Below are 23,096 nucleotides of genomic sequence, written 5' to 3'. Positions count from 1 at the left end.
TCAAGGTAGGGAAGGACTTCCTGAATAAAATACCCAAGGCAGAAAGAACGGCAGACTAAACAGACAATGAAAGAATAGCTACCACCCAAAGGCTTAAGAAAATCGACACTTCCCAAAACAGTACCAACAAAATTAGGACCCTCTATATTTTCAAGAGACATGATGGACTGGATTACTACTAACACATTCAGGTTTCACATGTCAACATTTCAGCCAATGACATGCTGCCCGTAACAGTAAAAGCCATCTCATGATTACCACAAACGGGAAACTTCCTCTCGCTTAGTGGTCACACCTATCCCAGTGCCATAGGGCCGTGCACTGGCTGCCCATGTATAGTGATGTCAATGTAAACACACCGTAAGAGCACAGCACTCATTATACACAGCCTGAAGCTTGATGCTAAGAAGTATATAGTTTCTATGCTTACTAACTTATACTACTTTCTAACCAGTTGAATATACACCTACACATACACAAAGTAAGAGGATGAGAACAGCCTTAGGTGCGTCCTTTGACAGACATTAAAGACAAGGTAGTTCTGTCACAGGAGATGACCCCCAAAGATCTTCCAAAGAGACAAGATGTGGCGGAGGAAGATGGTGATTTTTTTAATTATTTTACACACCAGCAAGAGTTTCCCCTCCCTCCTCTCCTTCATTCCCTCCCCCACCTCCTCTCTACCCACTGCTCCATCCTCTCCTCAGAAAGGGGCAGGCCTCCTATGGGACTCAACAAAGCCTGGCATATCAAGCTGAGGCAGGACCAAGCTCCTCGCCCCTGCATCAAGGCTGAGTGAAGCATCCCACCATAGAGAATAGGTTCCAAAAAGCCAGCTTATGTGCCAGGGATAGAACTTGGTCCCCGTTAGCGACCCACAAACAGACCAAGCTACACAACTGTTATCCACATGCAGTGGGGCCTAAGTTGGTCCCATGCAGGCTCCCTAGCTGTCAGTCTAGAGTCCGTGGGCTCCCACCAGCTCGGGTCAGCTGTCTCTGTGGGTTTCCCCATCATGACCTTGACCCCACCTTGCTTATATAATCCTTCCTCCCTCTCTTCAGCTGGACTCCAGGAGCTTGGCCCAGTGCTTGGCTATGGATCTCTACATCTGCTTCCATCAGTTACCAGATGAAGGTTCTATGACATTAGGGTAGTCATCTATCTGATATGGGGAAGGCCAGTTCAGGCACCCTCTCCACTATTGCTAGGAGTCTTAGCTGGGGTCCTCCTTGCTGACTCCTGGGAGTTTCCCTGGAACCAGGTTTCTCTCTAACCTCATAAAAGCCCCCTCTATCAAGATATCTCTTTCTTTGCTCTCCCTCTCCATCCCTCCCCCAACTTGACCATCCCAATCCCTCATGTTCCCCTTCCCCCTCCCCTCCCCTCTCTCCTCTCCTACCCCCAGTTTACCCAGGAGATCTCATCTATTTCCCCTTCCCAGGACAATCCATGCAACCCTGTTAGGGTCTACTTGTTACCTAGTTTCTCTAGGGCTGTGGATTGTAGCCTGGTTAGGAAGATGGTGACAATAATGATCCTGACTATGAAGGTCTTAGCTAATGTGTGTGTTTATTTCTTGGTTTTTAACTAAATTAGCTTAAAATGCTAATTAAATAATTTTAAAAAAAAAAAACTTACATAGACTAAAGATGGGTTAATTTTCAGTGACGAAAGACGTTTTTTAAAGTGAGTTGCGAGCCGGGCGGTGGTGGCGCATGCCTGTAATCCCAGCACTCAGGAGGCAGAGGCAGGTGGATCTCTGTGAGTTCGAGGCCAGCCTGGTCTACAGAGTTAGTCCAGGACAGGCTCCAAAGCTACAGAGAAACCCTGTCTCAAAAACCAAGAAAAAAAAAAGTGAGTTGCATACAGCTGAGTGTAGTTTGTAGCCTACATGATCTGGTGTGGCTGTGGCCTTTGCTCTGTGAGATGCTTCAAAGTCTTATTAGGAATGTCTGGGTCCCTATGAAACCCTACTAGACCCAGGTTGACCAAAAAATTTAGGTAGAAATGGGATTAATGACCTTCATCCTTTATAAAATCAGGAGTGCTGATAAAAGAAGGAAACCTTTAACTAAACTAAGCTAATTTAGTCTAAAACCAAGAAATAAACACCCATGTTAGCCCATCTTAGACCTGCCCATGGTCCTCATTAACTGTTCCCTGACTCTACTTAAGACGAATTGTGTCAGCTAAACTTAAGCAAGCTGTGTTAGATGGGAACACGGAACATCACTGTACATTGATCTAAGTACCATTTACAATAAGGCATCAATAAATGTATCAGAAATGTACACTCACCTCCCCAAGAAAGACTACGTACGGTAATGCTTGGTGTTTACTCACTCACCCAAAGCAACTTTGGGTCCTACAAACTCCATGCATGGTGTGTGATTGAAATAGACACTACTTATTTTATTTTATTTTATTTTTTTTATCTATTACACTTTTACAGTACTTTTTTTATTTTAGCTATGCTTAGACTCAGAAGCACCTGCTAGTGTGGTGCAATTATCTACAGTATTCATTACAGTAGCATGTTACACTAGTTTGCAGCCTGGGAGCAGTAAGTGGTACCATAAGGACTAGGCGTGTATATGCTACACCTGCCAAGTTTTTGTAAGTAGATCCTAAAATATTTTGCACAATGACAAATCCACCTCTTGACACATTTCTCAAAATATATCCCCATAGTTAAGTGACACACGATTGTTCGTAAAGATTATATGGTGGTCTATTACATGGAGGAGAGACAGAATCGCCAACCTTCACTCTTGTTCATGGCTCACTCATGTGTGCCTGTGCGTGTGCGCGCACACACACAATTCTGGAAATAAATAAAAGGGAACCCTAAAGGAGGTACATTACTTTCCTTATTGTTGTGACCAAATCCCTGGCAAGAAGCAACTTGAGAAGAAGGTTTACTGTGGCTCCTGTTTAGGGAAGCCAGCCCATTGTGGAGGGGAAGGCAGGGCTGTGGGTGGGCCCTGGCCACGGGGAGCCTGTGGCAGTTGCTTGCTCACACTTCAGCAGAGCAGGAAGCAGAGAAAGGGGAATGGTGGTGCACACCTGGTTTCTCCTCTTCTTCAGTCTGTCCCACCCCCGGCCTATGGGATGGTGCTGTCCACTTCAGATGGGTCTTTCTGCCTTAGCTAATCCTCTCTGGAAAAGTGTGATTCTAAATCTGGTCAAATTGATAATGAGTATCAATTTCTATCCTAGTTAGGGTTACTATTTCTATGATGAAATGCCTTGACCAAAAGTAAGTTGGGGAGGAAAGGGTTTATTTGACTTATACTTCCACATCACAGTCTAACACTGAAGGAAGTCAGGACAGGAACTCAAGCAGGGCAGGAACCTGGAGGCAGGAGCTGATGCACAGGCCGTGGAGGGTGCTGCTTAGTAGGGTGCTCTCCATGGCTTGCTCAGTATGCTTTCTTCTAGAACCCAGGACCACCAGCCCAGGAGTGATCTCACCCACATGGACTGGGCCCTCTCCCATCAATCACTAATTAAGAAAATGCTCTATAGGCATGTCTGAAGCCCGATCTTTTTTAAGTGAGGCTCCCTTTTCTATGATGACTTTAGCCTGTGTCAAGCTGACATAAAACTTCCCAGTACAACGAAGTTACAGGTATGTGAGTATATTTAAGAAACAGTCATGACACAATAGGGCTTTAAGTTTCATCATGACAGTTGAGCTACATTCATAGAAACCTCAAAACTTAATGGAAGCAAAGCCACTGCTAGTACTTCTAATATTACTGCTAATGACAGGAATGATATGCAAACCAATGCTCTGATTCACACCTTAGTATTTCACAACTTTATAAATTCAGTTCCAAACCGAAGTTTTTAGAACCAAAATCGTAAGTATGATTTCCTACCAGGGAACAAGTAATATCAGCACTGTGGCAGTACATTATGGAAATATCTCCTACCTCACAAAGTTAATACACCTCAGGGTCACTTACGACTACTAGCCTACTGTGTACTCAGCTTGCTGGTTTAACGTGCCTTTAAGAGAACAATGGAACAACCAACTTGACTTGCCCTGGACTTCTCATGTAATCAACCTTTACAACCTAATGTACTACTGTAACTTTTTTTTTTTTTTTTTTTTAAGACAGGGTCTCTCTACATAGCTCTGGCTCTTATGGAAGTCACTATATAGACCAGGCTAGCTTCAAACTTACAGAGATCTTCCTGCCTCTGGAGTGCTGGAATTAAAGGTATGCACCACTCCTGGCTCCTAGAGTAATGTCTGTGTATTCTAATGATTGTTTGCAGAAAAAAGCAAAAGCAGAGGTTGAAAGCAATCTTATAAAATGAATGTCCACTGTAAATGTTGATCACAACACACAGATATTGCTTGATAAACAATGATATTTATAATACTATTTGTTATCTGGATCAGCTGGGGTCAGTGACATAATCCCACGTTAAAATCTGTTAAAGATTTCTGTAAAGTGTCCCTCATTCCTTCCCCCATGTGATGCTTTCTGTGCTGTTCAATAAAAGAGAGCAACGTCCTTTGTTAGGGAGAGACACAGGGACAAATTCACAAGACCGCCTTCAGGCAGGCACAGATCCAGTCTCACAGGACGGACAGGGACAGGCAGAGTGAAGCAGAGAATTCAAATCTGGGCTCAGTCCGGTCACATGAGACTAGTAGGAAGTGCTTCGATTTCTTTCTTAATATGGAGTCGACGCATCTGAGGAGACTGAGTTTACTATAATGTGCTCAAATGACTGTATGTACCACTAAAACTACAACAGCTTCTCTTTGCTTCAGGCTGACTCAATGAGTCACTTATCAGATTAGTATTAAAATAGAATCTAGAAAGCCAGGTAGTATTACTGCAATGATCTGAGAAAAACCCAGGCTTCCATGGTGTTCAAGTGCCTGTTCTATCCCGCTTAATATATTGACTGTGTAGGGTGCACTTATACTGTAATCACATACATTTGTATATGCTGGATTGTGTGGGGTGTGTGTGTGTGTGTGTGTGTGTGTGTGTGTGAGAGAGAGAGAGAGAGAGAGAGAGAGACAGAGAGACAGAGAGACAGAGAGAGAGAGAGAGAAAGACAGAGAGACAGAGAGACAGAGATTATCAACTATAAATAAACATACAGATACAAGTAAGTTAAACTTTAAAATTTAAAATGTAGAACCTACGTTGGGCTCCAGGAAGTAAAGGTAACTTATGTTAAATTTATATAACTCTCACAAAAGACAAGTGTCAATTGGGTTTTTATTAATCTCACTGCTGTTTCCAATCCAAACAGAGTTTCTCTGAAGCCAGTAGCATGTTGAAAATTTGGTATCTTTCCACAACATGAGAACCACATCTCAGAAACCTGCCGTTGCTGGCTCTTGAGAATGCTTTTCTTGAGCAGTCTATGCCGGGCCAAACTAATTTTCCTTATGAGAGTAGAGACAGGTCAGTTTGTGGCTGGATGCAGTACATGCTGTCCTCGGTCATGCCTGATTTTCATAGCTGATATAAGAAGTACAATTTCAATATTAGGGAAAGAATTAAAACAGTTTCTTTTTCAAAAAGGTTGAATTTCTTGTCCAAATCACTATATAGTAACCTTCAGTGGTTTACAGTCAGGTCCCACAACTTATGTCACAGGGTTAGTGTCAATCAGAGCAGAAGTCTTAGAAAGCTGGTGAACACACTAAACAACTCTGCAAAATATACTTTAAACTGTTTCATTCAATATAAATTGAGAATATAGAAACTGTCTATTTAAAAAAGGAGGGAATAAACCAACTGTTTAAGTGAAAAATACTGCTTAGACCTCCATATATTAAAAATTAGATTTCCTAGTACAAAGATCTTTTCTGCTTGATACACGTGTCCAGCAATGTGAAAATTAGCCTGAGCCCACAGGATTATACAATAATTAAAGTATAAAGTTCTTAAAAAAAAAAAAGAAAGAAAGAAAGAAAGAAAGAAAGAAAGAAAGCATAACTGAACATGGTAATGCCTGTAATTCTAGCATTTGGGAGGCAGAGGAAAACAAAACAAAATAGAAGTTCCAGGCCTTCCTCTGAAAGGGGGATTGGACAAGAGAGGGGGAAAGGGAGGGAGGGGGAGGTAAGAGGGGGATTATAGGAAGGAAGGAAGGAAGGAAGGAAGGAAGGAAGGAAAGAGGGAAGGAAGGAAGGAAGGAGGGAGGGAGGAAGGAAGGGAAGGAGGGAGGGAAGGAAGGAAGGAAGGAAGGAAGGAAGGAAGGAAGGAAGGAAGGAAGGAAGGAAGGAGAGAGTGTGAGCCTACAGAATAGGAGAAAATACCTGCAAATCATGTAGGAGACTTACATCCAGAATATAGAGAACTCTTACAAGTAGACAAGAGAATCTTTTTTTTTTTTTTTTTGGTTTTTCGAGACAGGGTTTCTCTGTAGCTTTGGAGCCTGTCCTGGACTAGCTCTGTAGACCAGGCTGGCCTCGAACTCACAGAGATCTGTCTGCCTCTGCCTCCCGAGTGCTGGGATTACAGGCGTGAGCCACCACCGCCCGGCAGAGAATCTATTTTTAAAATGAGCAAAGAATCTAAAAATTTTCAAAACAATATACATATATGACCGATAAGAACATGAGAAATATTCAATACCATTAGTTATTAGAATAATACAGGCTAGATCATAAGACTACTTTATATAGGCGATAGCATAGCAATTTTTTGTTTTAAATCAGGGTCTCCTTATGTAGCCCTGGGTGGCTTAGAACTTGCTATGTAGACCAGGTTGGCCTCAAACTCACAAAGATTTGCCTGCTTCTGCCTTCTGTGTGTAGTAAGTACAAGAGGAATTTTTAGAGCATGGAAAATAATGTGTTAGTGACATACAGAGAAATAAGAACCTTTGTCCCTTAGAGTTAAAACCAAGTGGCTTTAGGAAAATAATGTGTTAGTGACATACAGAGAAATAAGAACCTTTGTCCCTTAGAGTTAAAACCAAGTGGCTTTAGCAAACCAATTTGTGGCCTTTCATCCTGAGGTAGCTGCCCACACAAAAATCAAAGGAAATGTTCACATAATAATTCGTATATAAATGTTCATAGAAGCAAACAGACCCAAGGTGGGAACAGCCTAAATGTCTGTCCATTGACTGAAGGAAAATAAAGTATATTTATAGTAAAATGTTATTTGGCCATAAAAAAATGCTCTAATGTGGATTGGTCCTGAAAATACCAACACTAAATCAAAGTAGTCACAAGAGGTTATACAGTAAAATACATAGAATAAGTAAATTCATAAAAAGTAGGTAAGTTGTTGCCAAGAACTGGGAGAAGAAAAGAGAAAGTACTTAGGAGGACAGGGCTCCTTCTGGGGCGGAGCGGCACTTCAAAGGAGCGCTTTCCGCAGCTAGCCAGGCCTCTGCACTCCAGAGCAATTGGTGCGCTCACAAAGGACTTGCTTCAGTTCCCAGTACCCACATGATGATTCACAAAATCCGATGTCCCTTTCTGACCTCCTTGGGCACTAGGCAAGCGTGTGTGTGTGTGTGTGTGTGTGTGTGTGTGTGTGTGTGTGTGTGTATGGACATAAACACAAAATAAAATTTTAAAAAGTGCCTTTTATGGTATGAATCACATTTCAATAACACTGTTAAGAAAAATAACCAAATAACATTCTATGATTTTTCAACTTGTATAATTTTCAAAGCAACTGGATGAACCAACCATTTTCAGTATGTGTCCTTAACTGACAGCAGGGCTGTGGTACAAAAGTCTGCAGTGGTAAGTTGCCTTCAAGACCCTGGGGCCAACACCACTATAATTGCCTATTTGTAAAGGCAACTTAATTCTAGGAAGTTTCAGGACAAAAACATGGGTAGCTCAGTCTTTTAAGGACGTTTCCCTGGGGGCTAAAGAGATAGCTCAGCAGTTCTGAGTTCAATTCCCAGCAACCACATGGTGGCTCACAACCATCTACAGTGGGATCTGATGCCCTCTTCTGGCATTACATGCAGATAGAGCACTCACATACATAAAACAAATAAATAAATCTTAAAAAAAAACCCAAAAGATGTTTCCCCAAACACTTGGCCCTCTTGAGAAGGACTAAATGTACCACAGTGTTCTGCTTTCTATAGTCTGTGTGTCTACTCACCCTTGCCCATATATGTACTTAAGCCCGTTTAGATTTCAATTGTAGACCCCCTAAGTATGATCACCAAACCCCTTTATATCACAATATCCTAGCTCAAATAAACAATGGACATTAAAGAGTGTTAGAATGTTAGAATTGTAGAGGTGGCAACTGTGAATAATTCTACAAGCCTCAAATTGTGAATACACTGAGTTAAGCTGGCCTACTCCAGAAATGCATGTTTTCTGATTTTTTTAAAGTTTTGAGAGACAGGGTCAAATACTTGTTTAAGAAGTTACCTGCTGTGTTTTTAAAAAATTGGTTTAAGTTATCACACTAATTAAAAGGAACAGCAATAGGAAATTGGTTCAAATAAATAGAAAGGAAAAATCTATTATCATATACCTTATTCAACATGAGTTGGTTTAACTACCTTGTTACCAATAGGAGAAAGAAATTTTTTCAAAAATAAATGAACTATAAAATGCTCAGCTAGGGTTGGGTATGAACCTTAAATCTGGCCATCAACAGCACAATCTTCCAGTTGTCGGCTCAACCCTAAGGTGCATCTACCAAATGGATGGCCTTCAGATGGAGTTTCTCCACAGTATTCACTACATGTAACAGACTTCATTATTCCGGTCTTCCTGAGAATGAAAAATGACTGCACCCTAGCAAACTAGAACAGTGGTCTTAGAAGTGCTGATGGCGCAGAGTTCTCGAAAGTACACGGATGAGGGACTTACGGTCACCTCGTGTTCCATACCTGGAATGCACTGTGCAGTGGCCTCAGTGGTTATGGTTGGAGCAACAGGGAGCTGCTGTTGACTGGAGCTCACTTCAGGCTCTGTGGTAACCGAGGGAGAAAGGGCTACCTCACACGATGAGACCTGGCTAGGCAAATGGGGCAGGAACTCCTCAGAAGCAACTTGCTCATCCTGTCCAGGCAGCTGAAGGGCAGACAAAGGGATACTGATCTGTTTGTTAGGATGTGATGTGCTCACAGGCATCTGCATGCTCACCTGATGGGCAGTGCTAGGGGGTCCTCTGTTTGGTGAAGCCAGAGATACCCTAGCAGTCTTTGGGATGATTGGTCTGGAGATCACGGAGGGGGATGCTGACATAATGTGTGGGTCTAGCTCCGCACCGATGGCAGATGTGACATGGGGAATCAGTTTAGCAGACCCTACACAGGAGGGACCAGCATGAGTTTGAAGCTTGGGCTTTGCCATCTGTGTCAATGAAAGGGCTGGTCCATCCACTCCTCCAGTCAGCTCTGCATTTGCCACAATGTAATAATCTTCTGGAATCTCTTGCTTGATTTTCTTGACGATGACATCATTACTACACTCATCAACCATCTGTCCCTGGGAACTTGAATGGATAGAAGATGGGACTATTCCTGGCCTTTTGCGAGCAATGCTTTGCGGCCTCTGGGTTTGGGGTTCAAAGTCACTGTCCTCATCTGTAACAGAAGACTCACAAACCATGTCAAACAGTGTGTTTTCATCTTCGTACTCCTCGACAGCTTCGTCCAGCTCAGAGGGCTCACTGCAGTAGGAGAAGTCACAAGAGTCTCTGGTCCGGTTACAGTCCAGCTTTGCCTTCACAGGTCTCCCGGGGTACCTCTCCACAGGGCTAGTCTGTGTCTCGGAAGGCACCCCGATTATACTGGGACTATCAGAATTAAAACTTCGGTTGTCCTGGAAACAAACCCTCTCTTGGGACCCAGCTCTGCAAGTAGCTGTTAGTGGCCAGTGGTAAGCGTGACCAGCACTGCAGCCCCACATTGCAGTCAGGTTCCCATGGGAACCTTCAGACAGCAAGTGTTTCAGGTTTGGGATGAGGCTGCAAATAGTCCCATGGCTGTGGGCCCAGCTGACCAATTTGGACAGGTTCTCAGATGAGGTGTGAAGGCAATCCTCCATGTTACAGGATCAGCAGTGTCTTTCCTAAGGGGAGTAACCAAAATGAGAAGCTGTTATTACCCACGACACTCCCATAGAACTCATCTTTCCAACCATAATCACTCGGAATAAAAAAGGAAATACACTTCTAAGCTGCATGCAGATACCACCACTGCAGAGGAACAGCAATGGGGAGACAGCTGAGTGCCCGCACAGTGTGGGCTTTGAAGACAGATCCGTTCATTTCCTTTATTGCTTAACAATTCCTGCAGAGAAGAGGGGAAACAGTGGAGAGAGAACTGGGCAGCAGTTAGAGGCATTTGTTCATGGTGCATTTTCCTTCTGTCATGGCAGAAGTTCGTTTGCTCAGTCCTTCACAAAACGTGTGCACTACCGACATTAACCAAGAGGACTGCTCTTCTAATGGCACCATCTGGTAGGCACCAGTACGGGAGGCAGAGCTGAAAACGAAGTTCGGATCCATTGGAGGACGAATGTCAGAGTGAGAAAGTCAATCTGCTGGACACTAGAAAACAAGACGAGTGAAAACCGAGGAGAGAATGAGGTGCTACACTCAGCAAGCCACGGAAGAAAAGGAAGAACAGGCTAGAAGGAAACTGGCCAGGCAACGGGCAAAGCAGCAAGGACAGCAGCCGGGGTTCTCTCCAAACCAGAGGCACTCCAAATTCCTGAAATGGCACCATTCATTCCAGACAGAGGTAACCCAGAGAGGTGTACTCTACCTCCCGAGGGCCCAAGGATAAAGAACTGAAACAGGATAAATCACTCCCTAGGGGTAGGTGTCAGAATCAGTGGCTTTAAGTCCTCGGCTGGGTAGGGGCAAAAGGATAGAGAGGGACGTGGAAAGAGACATGTGGAGTCTTCAGGCAAGGGAAAGGCTGACAGGGAGACACAAAGACCTTCATGTGTATTTTATCTGCCCTGGTCATTTTCAGAACCTGAAAATGACTTCACATGGTGTTTTTCAATATCTGATATGGATGATAGGATATCAGCATTATAGTCTTACCAAGTGACACATCGTTAAATATTAAAACTGAAAAGTCCTGGCTGGAAGAGTTTGTGTGTGAGATATGACTACCCCAGATTAGAAAACAAGCTTCCATAGTTTTTAACATTGCCCTATACATCAAGTTAAGCAAGAGATGTCCCATGCACTAGTAAACTCAAAATCAGAAACACATTAACTATGGAAGTAGATGCTCTGCCATTAAGCCCAACACCGATCTATAGGCTTGCACATCAAAAAGTAATGCTACTTACTATTACAACTAATATTTATTGGTCAATTACTATTGTCAGGCATATAAACAACCTAATTATTTAAATATTTTAATTTGGTTCAGTGATTTAGACTATTATCTTTTTTTGATTGTTTGTTTTTTGTTTTTGCTTTTTGAGACAGGGTTTCTCTGTGTAGCTTTGGAGCCTGTCCTGGAACTTTCTCTGTAGACCAGGCTAGACTTGAACTCAGAGATCTACCTGCCTCTGCCTCCCGAGTGCTGGGATTAAAAGCATGGACCACCACTGCCCAGACACAGATTATCTTAATATTATAAACGAGAGGCAATTAAGGTACTTGTACAAAATAGGTAGCAGACCTGATGATATCTGACCTTAGGTTGTACTTTAGAGTCTATGTTCTTCATAACATTATTCTGTCTCTGGCATTCTTTAAGATTAATTTTTTTTAATTGTGTGTGTGTGTGTGTGTGTGTGTGTACACGCGTGTGCGCACACACATTGATGGTGCCCTGAAGGCCAAAGGCATCAGATCCTTCCAAAGCTAAAGTTATAGATGGCTGAGTCATCTGACATGGGTGCTGAGAACCAAATCTGGGTTCTCTGCAATAGTAGTACAGACTTAATCCCTAAGCCATCTCTCCAGCCTCAAAGGTATAACTTGACTGGCTTCCAACTTAGGATCCTCTTACCTCCACCTCTTCAGCATACCCTACCAGTGTGGACCAACATAACCAGCCAGCGTAATAGCAGAAGGAAGATTCATCTCAAGTCTGGGTCACTATTACATTAATGTTGATTTGAATTTATGTTGGTTTTACAGGTTTACTTAAGTTGAATTTTAAATTTGTCTAGGTTTATGCCTGTATCAGAACTCTAAGTTCTTACAGTTATATTTATTTTTCTTTTTAATAAATATATTTTGAAGCTCCCAATCTAGTCTGGGCCACTAGCCCAGTATCTAGTTATGCACTCGCTGTAGTGAATAAACACCACAGACCAAATGGGCCTGCCACTGCTACTCTGGTGAGAAGCAAGACCACACCTGGAACCAGGAATCAGTATTGTTAGCAGCCCACTGAGAAAGAGGCAGGCAACCGAAGTCAAACAGGATCCAACAGGTATTTGCAGCAATCCTCAACCTTGTGGTGTGAGTAAGGTTACCAGTCACGCACTCACAGGACTTGATCACGGTGGGAAAGGAGACCTAAAGAATTTCCAAGTCCCAGGAACAGAGGCAGCATCTGCCTGGACAGTCAGTCACACTCTGCAGAAGGCAGACGGAAAGGGGGCAGGGCTAGCAGGTGCATGCAGCTTCTTTTCTATCAGGAGACTCTCACTAGCTAGGATTCCTGCATGGTCTCTGTGGGTGATGGGGGTTCCAAAGATCCTGGCAAGGAGCCATCTGTGGGAATGTACCTGATCCTGATTCCCACCTTCCAGTCTGTGCTGTCTCCTGGAACCTCAGCTCCTGCTCACTGCTAGATCCACCTAGGCAGCAGGATCCCCATTAGCAGCAAGGAAGCATTGTCCTTCAAAGACTCTTGCTTTTGCTTGGTGACCTCCGCTCATAACCACTGCCTGTGCACCTGGTGCTCAAAGGCAAAGTGTTTGCTGAAATAAGACCACATAAAAAGATGCAAGTGGGCTGGAGAGATGGCTCAGAGGTTAAGAGCACCGACTGCCCTTCCAGAGGTCCTGAGTTCAATTCTCAGCACCCACATGATGGCTCACAACCATCTGTAATGAGATCTGGCACACTCTTCTGTGTACATAATAAATAAATAAATAAAATAAATAAATTTTTAAGAAAAGATGCAAGTACTTGGGGTTCCACAGATCACACTGAAAGGGACTATTTCAAGACGTACAGTAGTGGCACGCGCCTCTAATCCTGGTCTACAGAGACAGTTCCAGGAGAGCCAGGGCTACACAAAGAAACCCTGTCTTGAAAAACCAACAAAAAAAAGAGAGAGGGGGCAGGGAGAACAGAAAAGAAGAGAAATGGAGGGGAGGGGAGGGGAGGGGAGGGGAGGGGAGGGAACAGGAGAGGGGAGAGGAGAGGAGAGGAGAGGGGAGGGGAGGGGAGGGGAAAGGAGAGGGGGGAGGGGAGAGAGAGAGGAGGAGAGGAGAGGGGGGGGGGAGGAGAGGGACTGTGCCCTGGGCACCTATGGATGTGTCATGGAGACTGGCTCCACTTGCGTGGCTACGTGATAAGCACGCACTTGTGCAGCACAACCCAGCTCTTTGCACAGTCTTTGCTGTGTTTGGATTCCTTCCTTCTACCTGCGGCCATGCTGCTGCTTTTGGTGAGTGTCTCAGAAAGCAGTCCTGAGCCACAGGCACTGTGGAGTCGCTGAGGGAGATGGCCTAGGTCCACCAATGTCCTGCACTCCTGCTTCTTGCGCAGGAGCTGCATTCTCTGGCTCTTCCTGCCCCCTCTCAGCCTCTACACTCAGCTCTGCCTCTTCCTGAGGTTCTCCCCCATCGCCCTCCACTCCTCTACCTTCAGGGTAGTGGATATATGCAGCATGACTTCACCTTCATTGTGTGTGTGCATGTATGTGTATGGTGTAGGTGCTCATGTGGACATGAACATGTGGGCATAATGCTTGAGTGTGGATGACAAAAGTTGACACTGGGGTTCTTCCTCCATCTCTTCTCTACCTTATTCATTGTATTTTATGTGTGTTTTCATCTTGTCTGCATGTATATCCGTATATCACAATGGAATCTGGGTCCATTCAAAGAGCAGCCAGTGCTCTTAACTGCTGCGCCATCTCTCCACACCCTGCCTTTTATTTTGAGGCAGGGCTTCTCACTGAACCAGCTCACTGATTTGGTTAGGCTGTCTAGTCAATGAACTCCAGGCACTCTCCTGTCTCCACACCCCTGCCCTCTACCCCTAGCACTGGGATTCTAGGGTGTGCCATCATAGCTGGGCGCTAAGGATACAAACTGAGGACTTGTTTGTGTAGCAGGCACTTTACCAACTGAGCCAGCTCCCCAGCCCTAGCTACATGTCTTTAAATAGCCATACAACAAAACTTGTCAGCCCTGAACTAAAGAGTGAGGACAGACCATGGGAATAGCTTTTTTCAATAGTTTGAAAAAAAATTGTTTTCTAGAAAACAGTATTCAGGTCTAAAGCATTATGTCACTTTTCTAGAACCAGAAAAAGCTAGCTAGCAGTTGACCAACAGTGAAAATCTGACCAGCTTCCAGCTGGCATCAGATACCTCAACTTGCTGGACAATCTTTGTAAGTTCTAACTCTTCAAAACCTTTTAAAAATTGCTTGTTTTAAAACTATCAGGACTCAGTTGCTCACATATAAGAATTCTTTAACAAACTGTTTTTTAAAAATGTTTTTCAGTAAAAGCTCAGATGATTTCAATGGTAAATTCTTTCAGCCTAGGAAAAAAATAAGTTTTAAAAAGTTATGTGCCACACACGCCTTTAATCCCAGCACTCGGGAGGCAGAGGCAAGTGGATCTCTGTGAGTTTGAGGTCAGCCTGGGCTACAGAGTGAGTTCCAGGAGAGCCAGAGAGAAAAGAAATATTTGGAAAAAAACAAAACAAACAAAAACTCAGGAGGCTGAACACTGAGGCACATGCTTGTATTATCAGCACTGGGGAGGCGGAAGCATGGAGGTTGTGAATTTGAGGCCAGCCTGGGCTGCACAGCAAAATCTTATTTCTAAATAAATAAGAAAAAAGGAGGGAGTACTCCTTAACTTGTTTAAGGAAGACAGCCTAACCCTTATACCAATATCTAATGAAGTTACTGTAATAAAATTATAAATCAAGACTACTTCCAAATGCTAATGCAAAAATCCTTCACAAAGAATTATCAAAGGGAATCCAATAATGTAAATATAGGTAACATATTGTTACCAAGAAGAACATACCCCAGGAGTGCCAGGCAGAACAAACAGATAAAATAATTCAATGTATTAATAGTTGATAGAAGAAAACCTGAAAGATCACTTCAACAGATGGGGGGGGGGGATATCAATCCTCTTAACAAATGATAATATTTGGTGAACTCCCCAAATGGGCAAAGGACATCTCTGAACATCTATGGCTAATATCTACACTTAATGTAGAGGAACGACTCGTCTCTTCTGAGCCAGCCCTATTATCCCCTCTGTTCACCCCTGCACTGGGAGACCTAACCCCTGAGGAGAGGTCGGGAGGGACAGGAGGAGTAAGGTGAGGGAGCAGTCAGCACTTCCCATCCATGAAGGGCACGGCTCTTCCCCTTGAAAGCCCAGGAGAACTCAGAGCCTCTGTTAGAAACCATTACCGAGTTTTACAGAAGCAACAGAAATAAGTACAACAAAAGATGTTGACGACTTCTATACTCAAAAGCACAAAGCAAGCTGGGCATGAAGAGCACGCCTCTAATCCCAGCACTCGGGAGGCAGAGGCAGGCGGCTCTCTGAGTTCATAGCTAGCTCCGTCTACAGAAGGAGGTTCAGGACAGCCAGGGCTACCCAGAGAAACCATGCCTTGAAAACTAAAAAAATAAAGTACAAAGCAATAAGAAAAATTAAACATGTCATAAGTAAGTAGATAAACCATATTAGTACATTTCAAAAGTTGACAGTTAGGCTGTCTCCTAATCCATCTGTATGTCTGATGTAATTCCGACTACAAGGCCATTGCAGGTCACGAAAAATATTTTCTGGGACTTTATTGTAGAAATTACAGCAAAGCATTACGTGATTGTAAGCAGGACAGTGCCTTTAGAGTCATTCTGATTATAGGAGGAAAAGATAAGACTAGAAGCAAGAATTCAAGTGACATGTGACAATAACCAGCCTTGAAGAGCGGCAGGTGGATGAGAAAAAAGGATCTGAATACTCCGTAGAAAGGCTAAGGGCAGGGCGGTGGTGGCACACGCCTTTAATCCCAGCACTCGGGAGGCAGAGGCAGGTGGATCTGTGAGTTCAAGGCCAGCCTGGGCTATAGAGTGAGATCCAGGAAAGGCACAAAGCTACACAGAGAAACCCTGTCTCAACAAAAATAGGGAAAAAAAAAAAAGGGGGCTAAGGAACTGGGGGCAGGGGGAGGAGAGGAAACCACTCTGGGATTGCTCACCTTCCTGCCAAGACCCATGTTCACACCACACTAACTAGTTTATGCCTTTCTCAAGGAAACAACCAGGGCTGGAGCCATAGCTAGATCAAAGATCAGTTCCCAGCACCTAAACAGTCCTTAACTATAGTTCCAGAGGATCCAGTGCCCTCCTTCTGGCCTCCACAGGCATGCATGCGGTGTACTTACATACACGCAGGCAAACACACTCATACCCATAAAGATAAATAAAATCTGAAAAACAGAACCTCCCGATACTTCCACGTCTACTTCTCAGTGAGTCTAATTATTCCCAGTCCTAATTCTCCCAGTTTTCACTGACTAGAGAGCTTCACTCTTACAGCACTGAAATGGATAAAGGCAGCTACAGAGGACCTGCGTTCATTCCAACCTCGCCACTAGCTGTATTACCGGATCACATTTAAATGTGGTGTTCTGACTCTGACACAGGACGTGGAGGAATCAATCAAGCCTCCTCTGCCATCCAAGCTGGAGGGGAGAAAAGCAATCAATGGTCCTACGCAGCCGTGAAGCTCCTAAGTCACAATGGCCAGCATAGCCAGATATCCATGCCCAAAGGTTCAATGACACTCTTACCTTTGGGTAAGCCCTGCTCAGGAGGATGGAAGTCATGCCTGGTCCGAGGCAACTACCAATGGCTGGTGAGGCCAGGGAACCTAGAAAACTACTGCTATCTTTCCAAAGCAGCAGGTCTCACCACACTCCTAAAACTCCTCCTTAGACCCACAGGTAAGTACAGCTCTTACCCCTCATCAATGAAGCTTCTTTCTGCAGCAGACAGACTCCGTTTACAGAAAGCCACAACTGGTCAAAACTCTAGAGAACAACTAACTGGCTGTGGGATACTTGGCCTCAACATCCAACACACCCCTAAACTCTGCGAACATTGAGGAAAAGGGGGAGAAAAGGTTCTAAGAGCCAGAGGACTAGGAAATCTGCTGCAGGGTTAAAAGACAGAGAAACTACACTCAGGTGTCAACTACATGGCTGCTAAATCGAGACCTGAACAATGACAACACCAGTTGACATGCCAACATGGATAGAAGGACCCATGAGGAACCACCCTAGGAGCACTACAGTCAGTTAATAAACTGCTGACAGAGGGAGAATTAGTCTTCCCCAGGGTTGAACCCCCAATTCACTATCCAATATCAAGTTGTTAGCCCTAAAAACATATACACACAAGCAATAAATGGAATCAGTAGGTTGTATCTGCATGTTTATACACATGTAACAAAAATTACAGAAAAGGAGGCCATGAATTTGCGAGGAGGAGAACTTGGGAGGGGTGGAGGGAATAAATATGAAATTTTAAAAAGAAAGAAATGTTTCCATCAATGGGCATGATTTCACATTGATGTTTCATGCTTTTATGGCCCATGCAAAGAAGTACAGTAACTAGAAAATTGGAAAGTTCTTTCTCACAGTAAATGATGCATGCATTCTTTTGCTTGTTTATTTGTTTGTTTGAAAAAGTATCCACGTTAGCAGTTCTTTTTTTTTTTTTTTTTTTTAAAATACAGGCTCACAACACAATGGGAGAACCCCAGAGGGCAGAAATTCGCTACCGATGTTTTACAATCCTGATGCATGCATTCTTAAACTGCCTTTAAATTTAGACAGCTTCCTTTTCGAGATGTTCAAGATTTAGAGAATAATGATGTCTTTAAAACAAGAATCTGTCCTAGATGCTGAAGACACAGCCTACCTTGTCAGTAAACTAAAGGCAGGCTGGTCCTAGATTTCTGAGAACAGCATGAAACTGTACAGCACCTACCACCTCTCCCCAAAGGCTTTGGTCCACTTCACCCACACCCTCCTCTATGGTGATATTTTATTTGTGCTGAAATGTGATTTTATTTGTATGTTAATAAAGCTGCCTGGGGATCAGAGCTAAAAGTGAGCCATTAAGCAGAAGTCCGGTAGTGGTAGCCCACGCCCTTAATCCGATCACATGGCAGGCAGATCTCTGTGTGTTCAAGGACACAGCCAGCATGGTGACACACACCTTTAATCTCAGTACCAACCACAGAGACCTGGAGGTCAGACAGGCAGTGACGAGGAAGTCATGTGGTTGGGTTTAGAACCAATGAGAAGGCAGAACAGAAAGGCAATAAAGACAGGACAGAGGAAGAAGGTCTCTCTGAGGGAAGGACAGCAGCGAGTGGTGGATAAGGTGGTCTTAGCTCTTGGCTACTGCTCAATCTCTGGGCTTTTAACTATTTGGCTCTGTGTTTCTTATTTAATAAGACCCTTTAGAATTACATCTACAATCCCCCCCCCCCAAAGCTTTGGTCCACTTCACCCACACCTTCCACGTGAAGAAAGCCCACTGTCATCCCCAGGCCTCTTCTTCCGGCTTCCTAGCCCTCAGCTTCTCTCTGCTCTCTGCCCCTCTCTTCCTTTAACTCCTAGGGTGTTGCTCAACCGCCCCTGTTTTGTTTGCTGTGGCTCCTCATTTCTTTTCGACTTTCAGTTAGCAGTGTTTGCTTTCCACATTACAGTTTCACTAGACGGTGTCCTCCTCCACCCTTGACTATCTGCTTATCAGGCAGAGTTCAAATACAAACTTATCTTAATAAACGATAACATCCTCTCAGCTGCTGAAGCTCACTCTAGAAGCCACCCCAGACTCCAACTTTTTTGTCTGTCCAAAGGATCCAACAGGACTAGTTTGACTCTGAGAACTCATTCCAGCCGCTGGTTTTCCAAATTATTGTTTTATAAAGTTTGTGGTTTGTAGGTTTGCAACCCTTCTGGAAATTACAGAAAAAGATGCAGCAGTCAAGACAGGTATGTTTTCTTTCTTACGCACAGTGTGACCTTCTAAAATGTGGCAACATTTTGCCTAGAAAGTCTTATATAAATCAATTCCTGATTGTCACTGGCCCTCAGGAAAGGAGGACGTATCTGTCTTAATACTGTGAAATACCCACTGATAGGAAATCACAACATGTCCACACGGTTGGGCTTTCCCAACGGACTGCCTAGTTATTTCCGGTTCAAAATAGCCATTTCCAGGTCAGAACATCTCACGTGACTAGGACTCCGTGGCTTTACATGGTTGCGTAAGGCGCGCGCATGCGTGGAGTAGCCACAAGCGGTCCTGTATGCATGCGCGGCTCACTCTTTAAAAAGCCGGCGCCATTTTGCACAGGTCTCTCTCCTCCTCTCCTCTTCTCTCTCTCTACTCTCTTCTCTTCTCTCTCTTCTCCTCCTCTTCTTTCCTCTCCTCACTCACGTGTGTGCTTCACACAGGCCTGTCACCTCTATCCTCTATTAATAAACAGCTCTTCTGTGGATTTGTCGTATTCGGGACATGTTCCTCATGGGTAAGAGCGCCAATAAATAACTAACATTGGTGCCGTGACTTGTTGTGTTTGGGGCGTGTTCCTCTCGGGGTAAGAGCGCCGCTAAATAACTAACACCTACCCCTCCTAACAGCTCCTGTCTTCTGACTCTTCAGGAACAAGATGACAAGTACCACATGTGATGCTAACTGTTCCCGAAGAGATGGGTAGACAATGGGACACTGGGGTGCGAGGAACCCATTTCTACTCACGGATACTTGGAAATGCTGAAATAGGTTTACTAGACATCAAGATGGCTTGAATTTCAGGATACCGTTAATTAGACGAAACCCTCCAACTGGGACATAGTATTTATTCTAGAAAACACTAAAGGAAGACTATTTTCCTAAGAAATGGCTATAGTATTTATTCTAGAAAATACTAAAGGAAGACCATTTTCCTAAGAAATGCAAAGAAATAAAACAGTGATCACTTGGTTATTATGGTCCTTTCATAAAAGCACAAAAAATGTTCACATTTTCTCCTTAATTCCTAGATTTTCTATTCTGATCTATATATCACTAGGGCCAGGGAGACAGCTCCGGCAGCAGCAGGAGAGCCTCAACCCTGGACCTGAGCACCACAAACCTGTCAGATGCAGCGGCACACATCTGGAACTGCAGCCCTGGGGGGCGAAGGAGACAATCAGAGCCCTGAACTCACTGGATCACCCAGCTAAGTGAAGAGCGCCAGGCTTAGTGAGACCCTTCCTCAGAAAACCAGTGGAGCACAATTTGAGAAGACACTCAAAAGACAACTTCTGGCTCCACCCCTGCACTCCCATGTGCATTGACACCAAAAGTTACAACACACAAGCATGCACACACACACTCACACCCTTGTCTGAAATCCCTGCAGTTGATTATGTTTTTATTTCCAGGAAGGCAAATCTCTATTTTCTTGTAAAACACTTTAACTTACCTATGCTTAAGCATTTTTAATTCTAATTTTCATGGTAAAGCTTCTCTATTAAGAATGATATTTCATACTTACTCTGAATAAATTTTCTCAGCTATGTTAAGAGTATTTGCAGTTTCTTAATTCAAAGGGATGTTAATTTTATCAAACAGTAAACAACATGTTACTGAATGAAAAAATAAAGGAAGATGTGACTGTTATTAAGGGGTTAAGGATTTTTATTATGATTTAAGAGAGAGGCAGAGACATCTGGGAGAGTCCATAGTGGACATGACCAGCAGACTGGACAGAGCCATGTGAGGAGAGGGGAGAAGGGAAAGCTAGATGCTGTGGGATGTCCTGTATGCTGTGAATATATGTTGCTATGATTGATGGATAAATAAATGCTAATTGGCCAGTAGCCAGGCAGGAAAGATAGTGTAGGCGGGACAAGGAGAGAGGAGAATGCTGGGTAGAAGAAGGCTGAGTCAGGAGACGCTGGCAGCCACCACAAGGAGAAGCATGATGTAAGATACCATTAAGCCACGAGCCACATGGCAAGGTATAGATTTATAGAAAAGGGTTGATTTAAGATATAAGAACAGATAGCAAGCAGCCTGCCACAGCCATACAGTTTGTAAGTAATATAAGTCTCTGTGTGTTTACTTGGGGGATGCGAGTGGGAGAGATTTGTCCCGACTCCCGGGACACAGGAAAACTCCAGCTACAGCCAGGAACCAAGAGGCCAAGAGGCCAAGAGGCCAAGAGGCCAAGAGACCAAAAGGTAAAAGGGCCAAAAAGGGCCATATATACAAAATGGCTGGGTTATATAGGAATCAGAGAAGCTGGGGGAAGTCCCTGCGCTGGAGTTTAGGGTGGGGGCGCATATGCCAGCTAGGAGGACCCTTTAACAGGTAGGGACTAAGGGTTGTTGGGAGAACCTAGAAGCTGGCGTCCACTTTGATATGTTAATATTAGTGATTTTGTCCTGTGTTTGAGACCTAACAGTTACATTTAAAGATTTCTGTCTATAGATTTTACATTGCCACTGCTAATTTCTCCCAATTTCCATTACTCACAAATGGTCCTAGCATTCTTGTCTCACCAGTTCCTCTATGGATCTGGCCAACAGATACATGTGTTCTGCCTTAACATCTGTCTCCTAGACAATGCAGTAAATGGTATCACTATCTTGTTGGCTGTAAGATTGAACCCAGAGTTTTAAATTTGTTCATTAAGATTCAGGAATTGGGAGCAGAGAGAATGGCTCAGAGGTTAAAGATACAAACTTCAAGACCTAAGTTCAAACCCCAGGATCCACATAAGAAGCAGGATATGGTGGCAGCATCTGTAATCTGAGCAACATGGACAAGAGTGGAAATTTCCTGGAAGCTCCTGGGCAGCTGGCCTGGTATGCAGCACAGCCACAGAAGCCTTGACACGTGGAGGGCAAGAATGACCTTCTGACAGTTGTCCTCTGACCTCCGTATCACTGAGCATGTGCATGCCCACACCCACTATAAACAATTTCTTAAAAACATACTTGGTAATCTTTATACAAAAACACCCCTCAGAATGGACAGTGATGTAACATTCCCAGGTGTTCTGCTGCTTTGTGACCCTTCTGAAAGCAAAGTGTAAGACAGACCCGTTGCCCGCAGCTGTCTATCACCTCTACAGCATCCAGAACATGCAAAGCATCAGTAAATATTGATCAAACTCAGCTGTCTTCTCAGGAATTCCTTTATTTGAAATGTTTACCCACTGTGTGTCCACCTGCCAGCTTGACCTACTTTGCATTGTCTCCACCCACTACTACCTCCTGGCCAGCCTGTGAATACAGGTCACTCCTCCCTGATCAATGCATGAAGCATACAGTGGGCGAGAGATGGGAGCAGGCCAAGGATCCAAGGGGAGCATTTACTAGCTAAAAATCTTTCAAGACTGCACCAAGTATTTACTTATCTCTGTGTTTGTGTGTGTAAGTAGCAAACTTTTTAAACTTCTATGCCAGTAGCCACCTGGTTTTGAAGGCAACAGATTTCTCCCCTAGGTACAGACTGAGTAGGAAGAGACAGACAGGCCTCCCTTGAAACCACAAGGACAGAATCTAACAGACAGCTTAAGTCTACTTGAGGGAAATGTGGTATGATGTGTGTATGTGTGAGGTGTGGTGTGGTGTGTGTATGTCTATGTGTGTGGTAGGGGGGAAGGTGTGTATGTATATGTGATATGTGTGTATTTGTGGGGGAGTAGTGGTGCAGGGATGTGTGTGGTGTGGTGTATGTGTGTGGTGTGTGTGTATGTGGTGTATGTGTATGTGGTGTATATGTGTGTGTGGTGTGTGTGTATGTTTTACACAGGGTCTCTCCCTCTATGCAGCCCAGGCTGGCCTTGATCCTCTTACTTCTGCCTCCTAGGTTCTGGGCTTACAAGGAATACACCAGCTCACTC

The 23,096-nt window shown here is 43.9% G+C and overlaps 1 protein-coding gene across 4 annotated transcripts in view; it reads right to left on the bottom strand.

The window, feature by feature from the left end:
- Window positions 1-23,096, bottom strand: part of Kiaa1958 (KIAA1958 ortholog) — a 166,322-nt gene that overhangs the window by 71,317 nt on the left and 71,909 nt on the right. For 3 of the 4 annotated variants that reach the window (XM_036178015.1, XM_036178014.1, XM_036178017.1), the window contains exon 2: window positions 8,869-10,054. In XM_036178015.1, coding sequence (XP_036033908.1) covers window positions 8,869-10,030 — 1,162 coding nt within the window. In that variant the 5' untranslated portion in view covers window positions 10,031-10,054. The remainder of the gene's footprint in view (window positions 1-8,868; window positions 10,055-23,096) is intronic. The other variant, XM_036178016.1, reaches the window with a different exon arrangement.

This window comes from Onychomys torridus, chromosome 2 (genome assembly GCF_903995425.1).
Source record: "Onychomys torridus chromosome 2, mOncTor1.1, whole genome shotgun sequence".
Lineage (NCBI taxonomy): Eukaryota > Metazoa > Chordata > Mammalia > Rodentia > Cricetidae > Onychomys > Onychomys torridus.
This window is presented reverse-complemented; position numbering and strand designations above follow the sequence as displayed.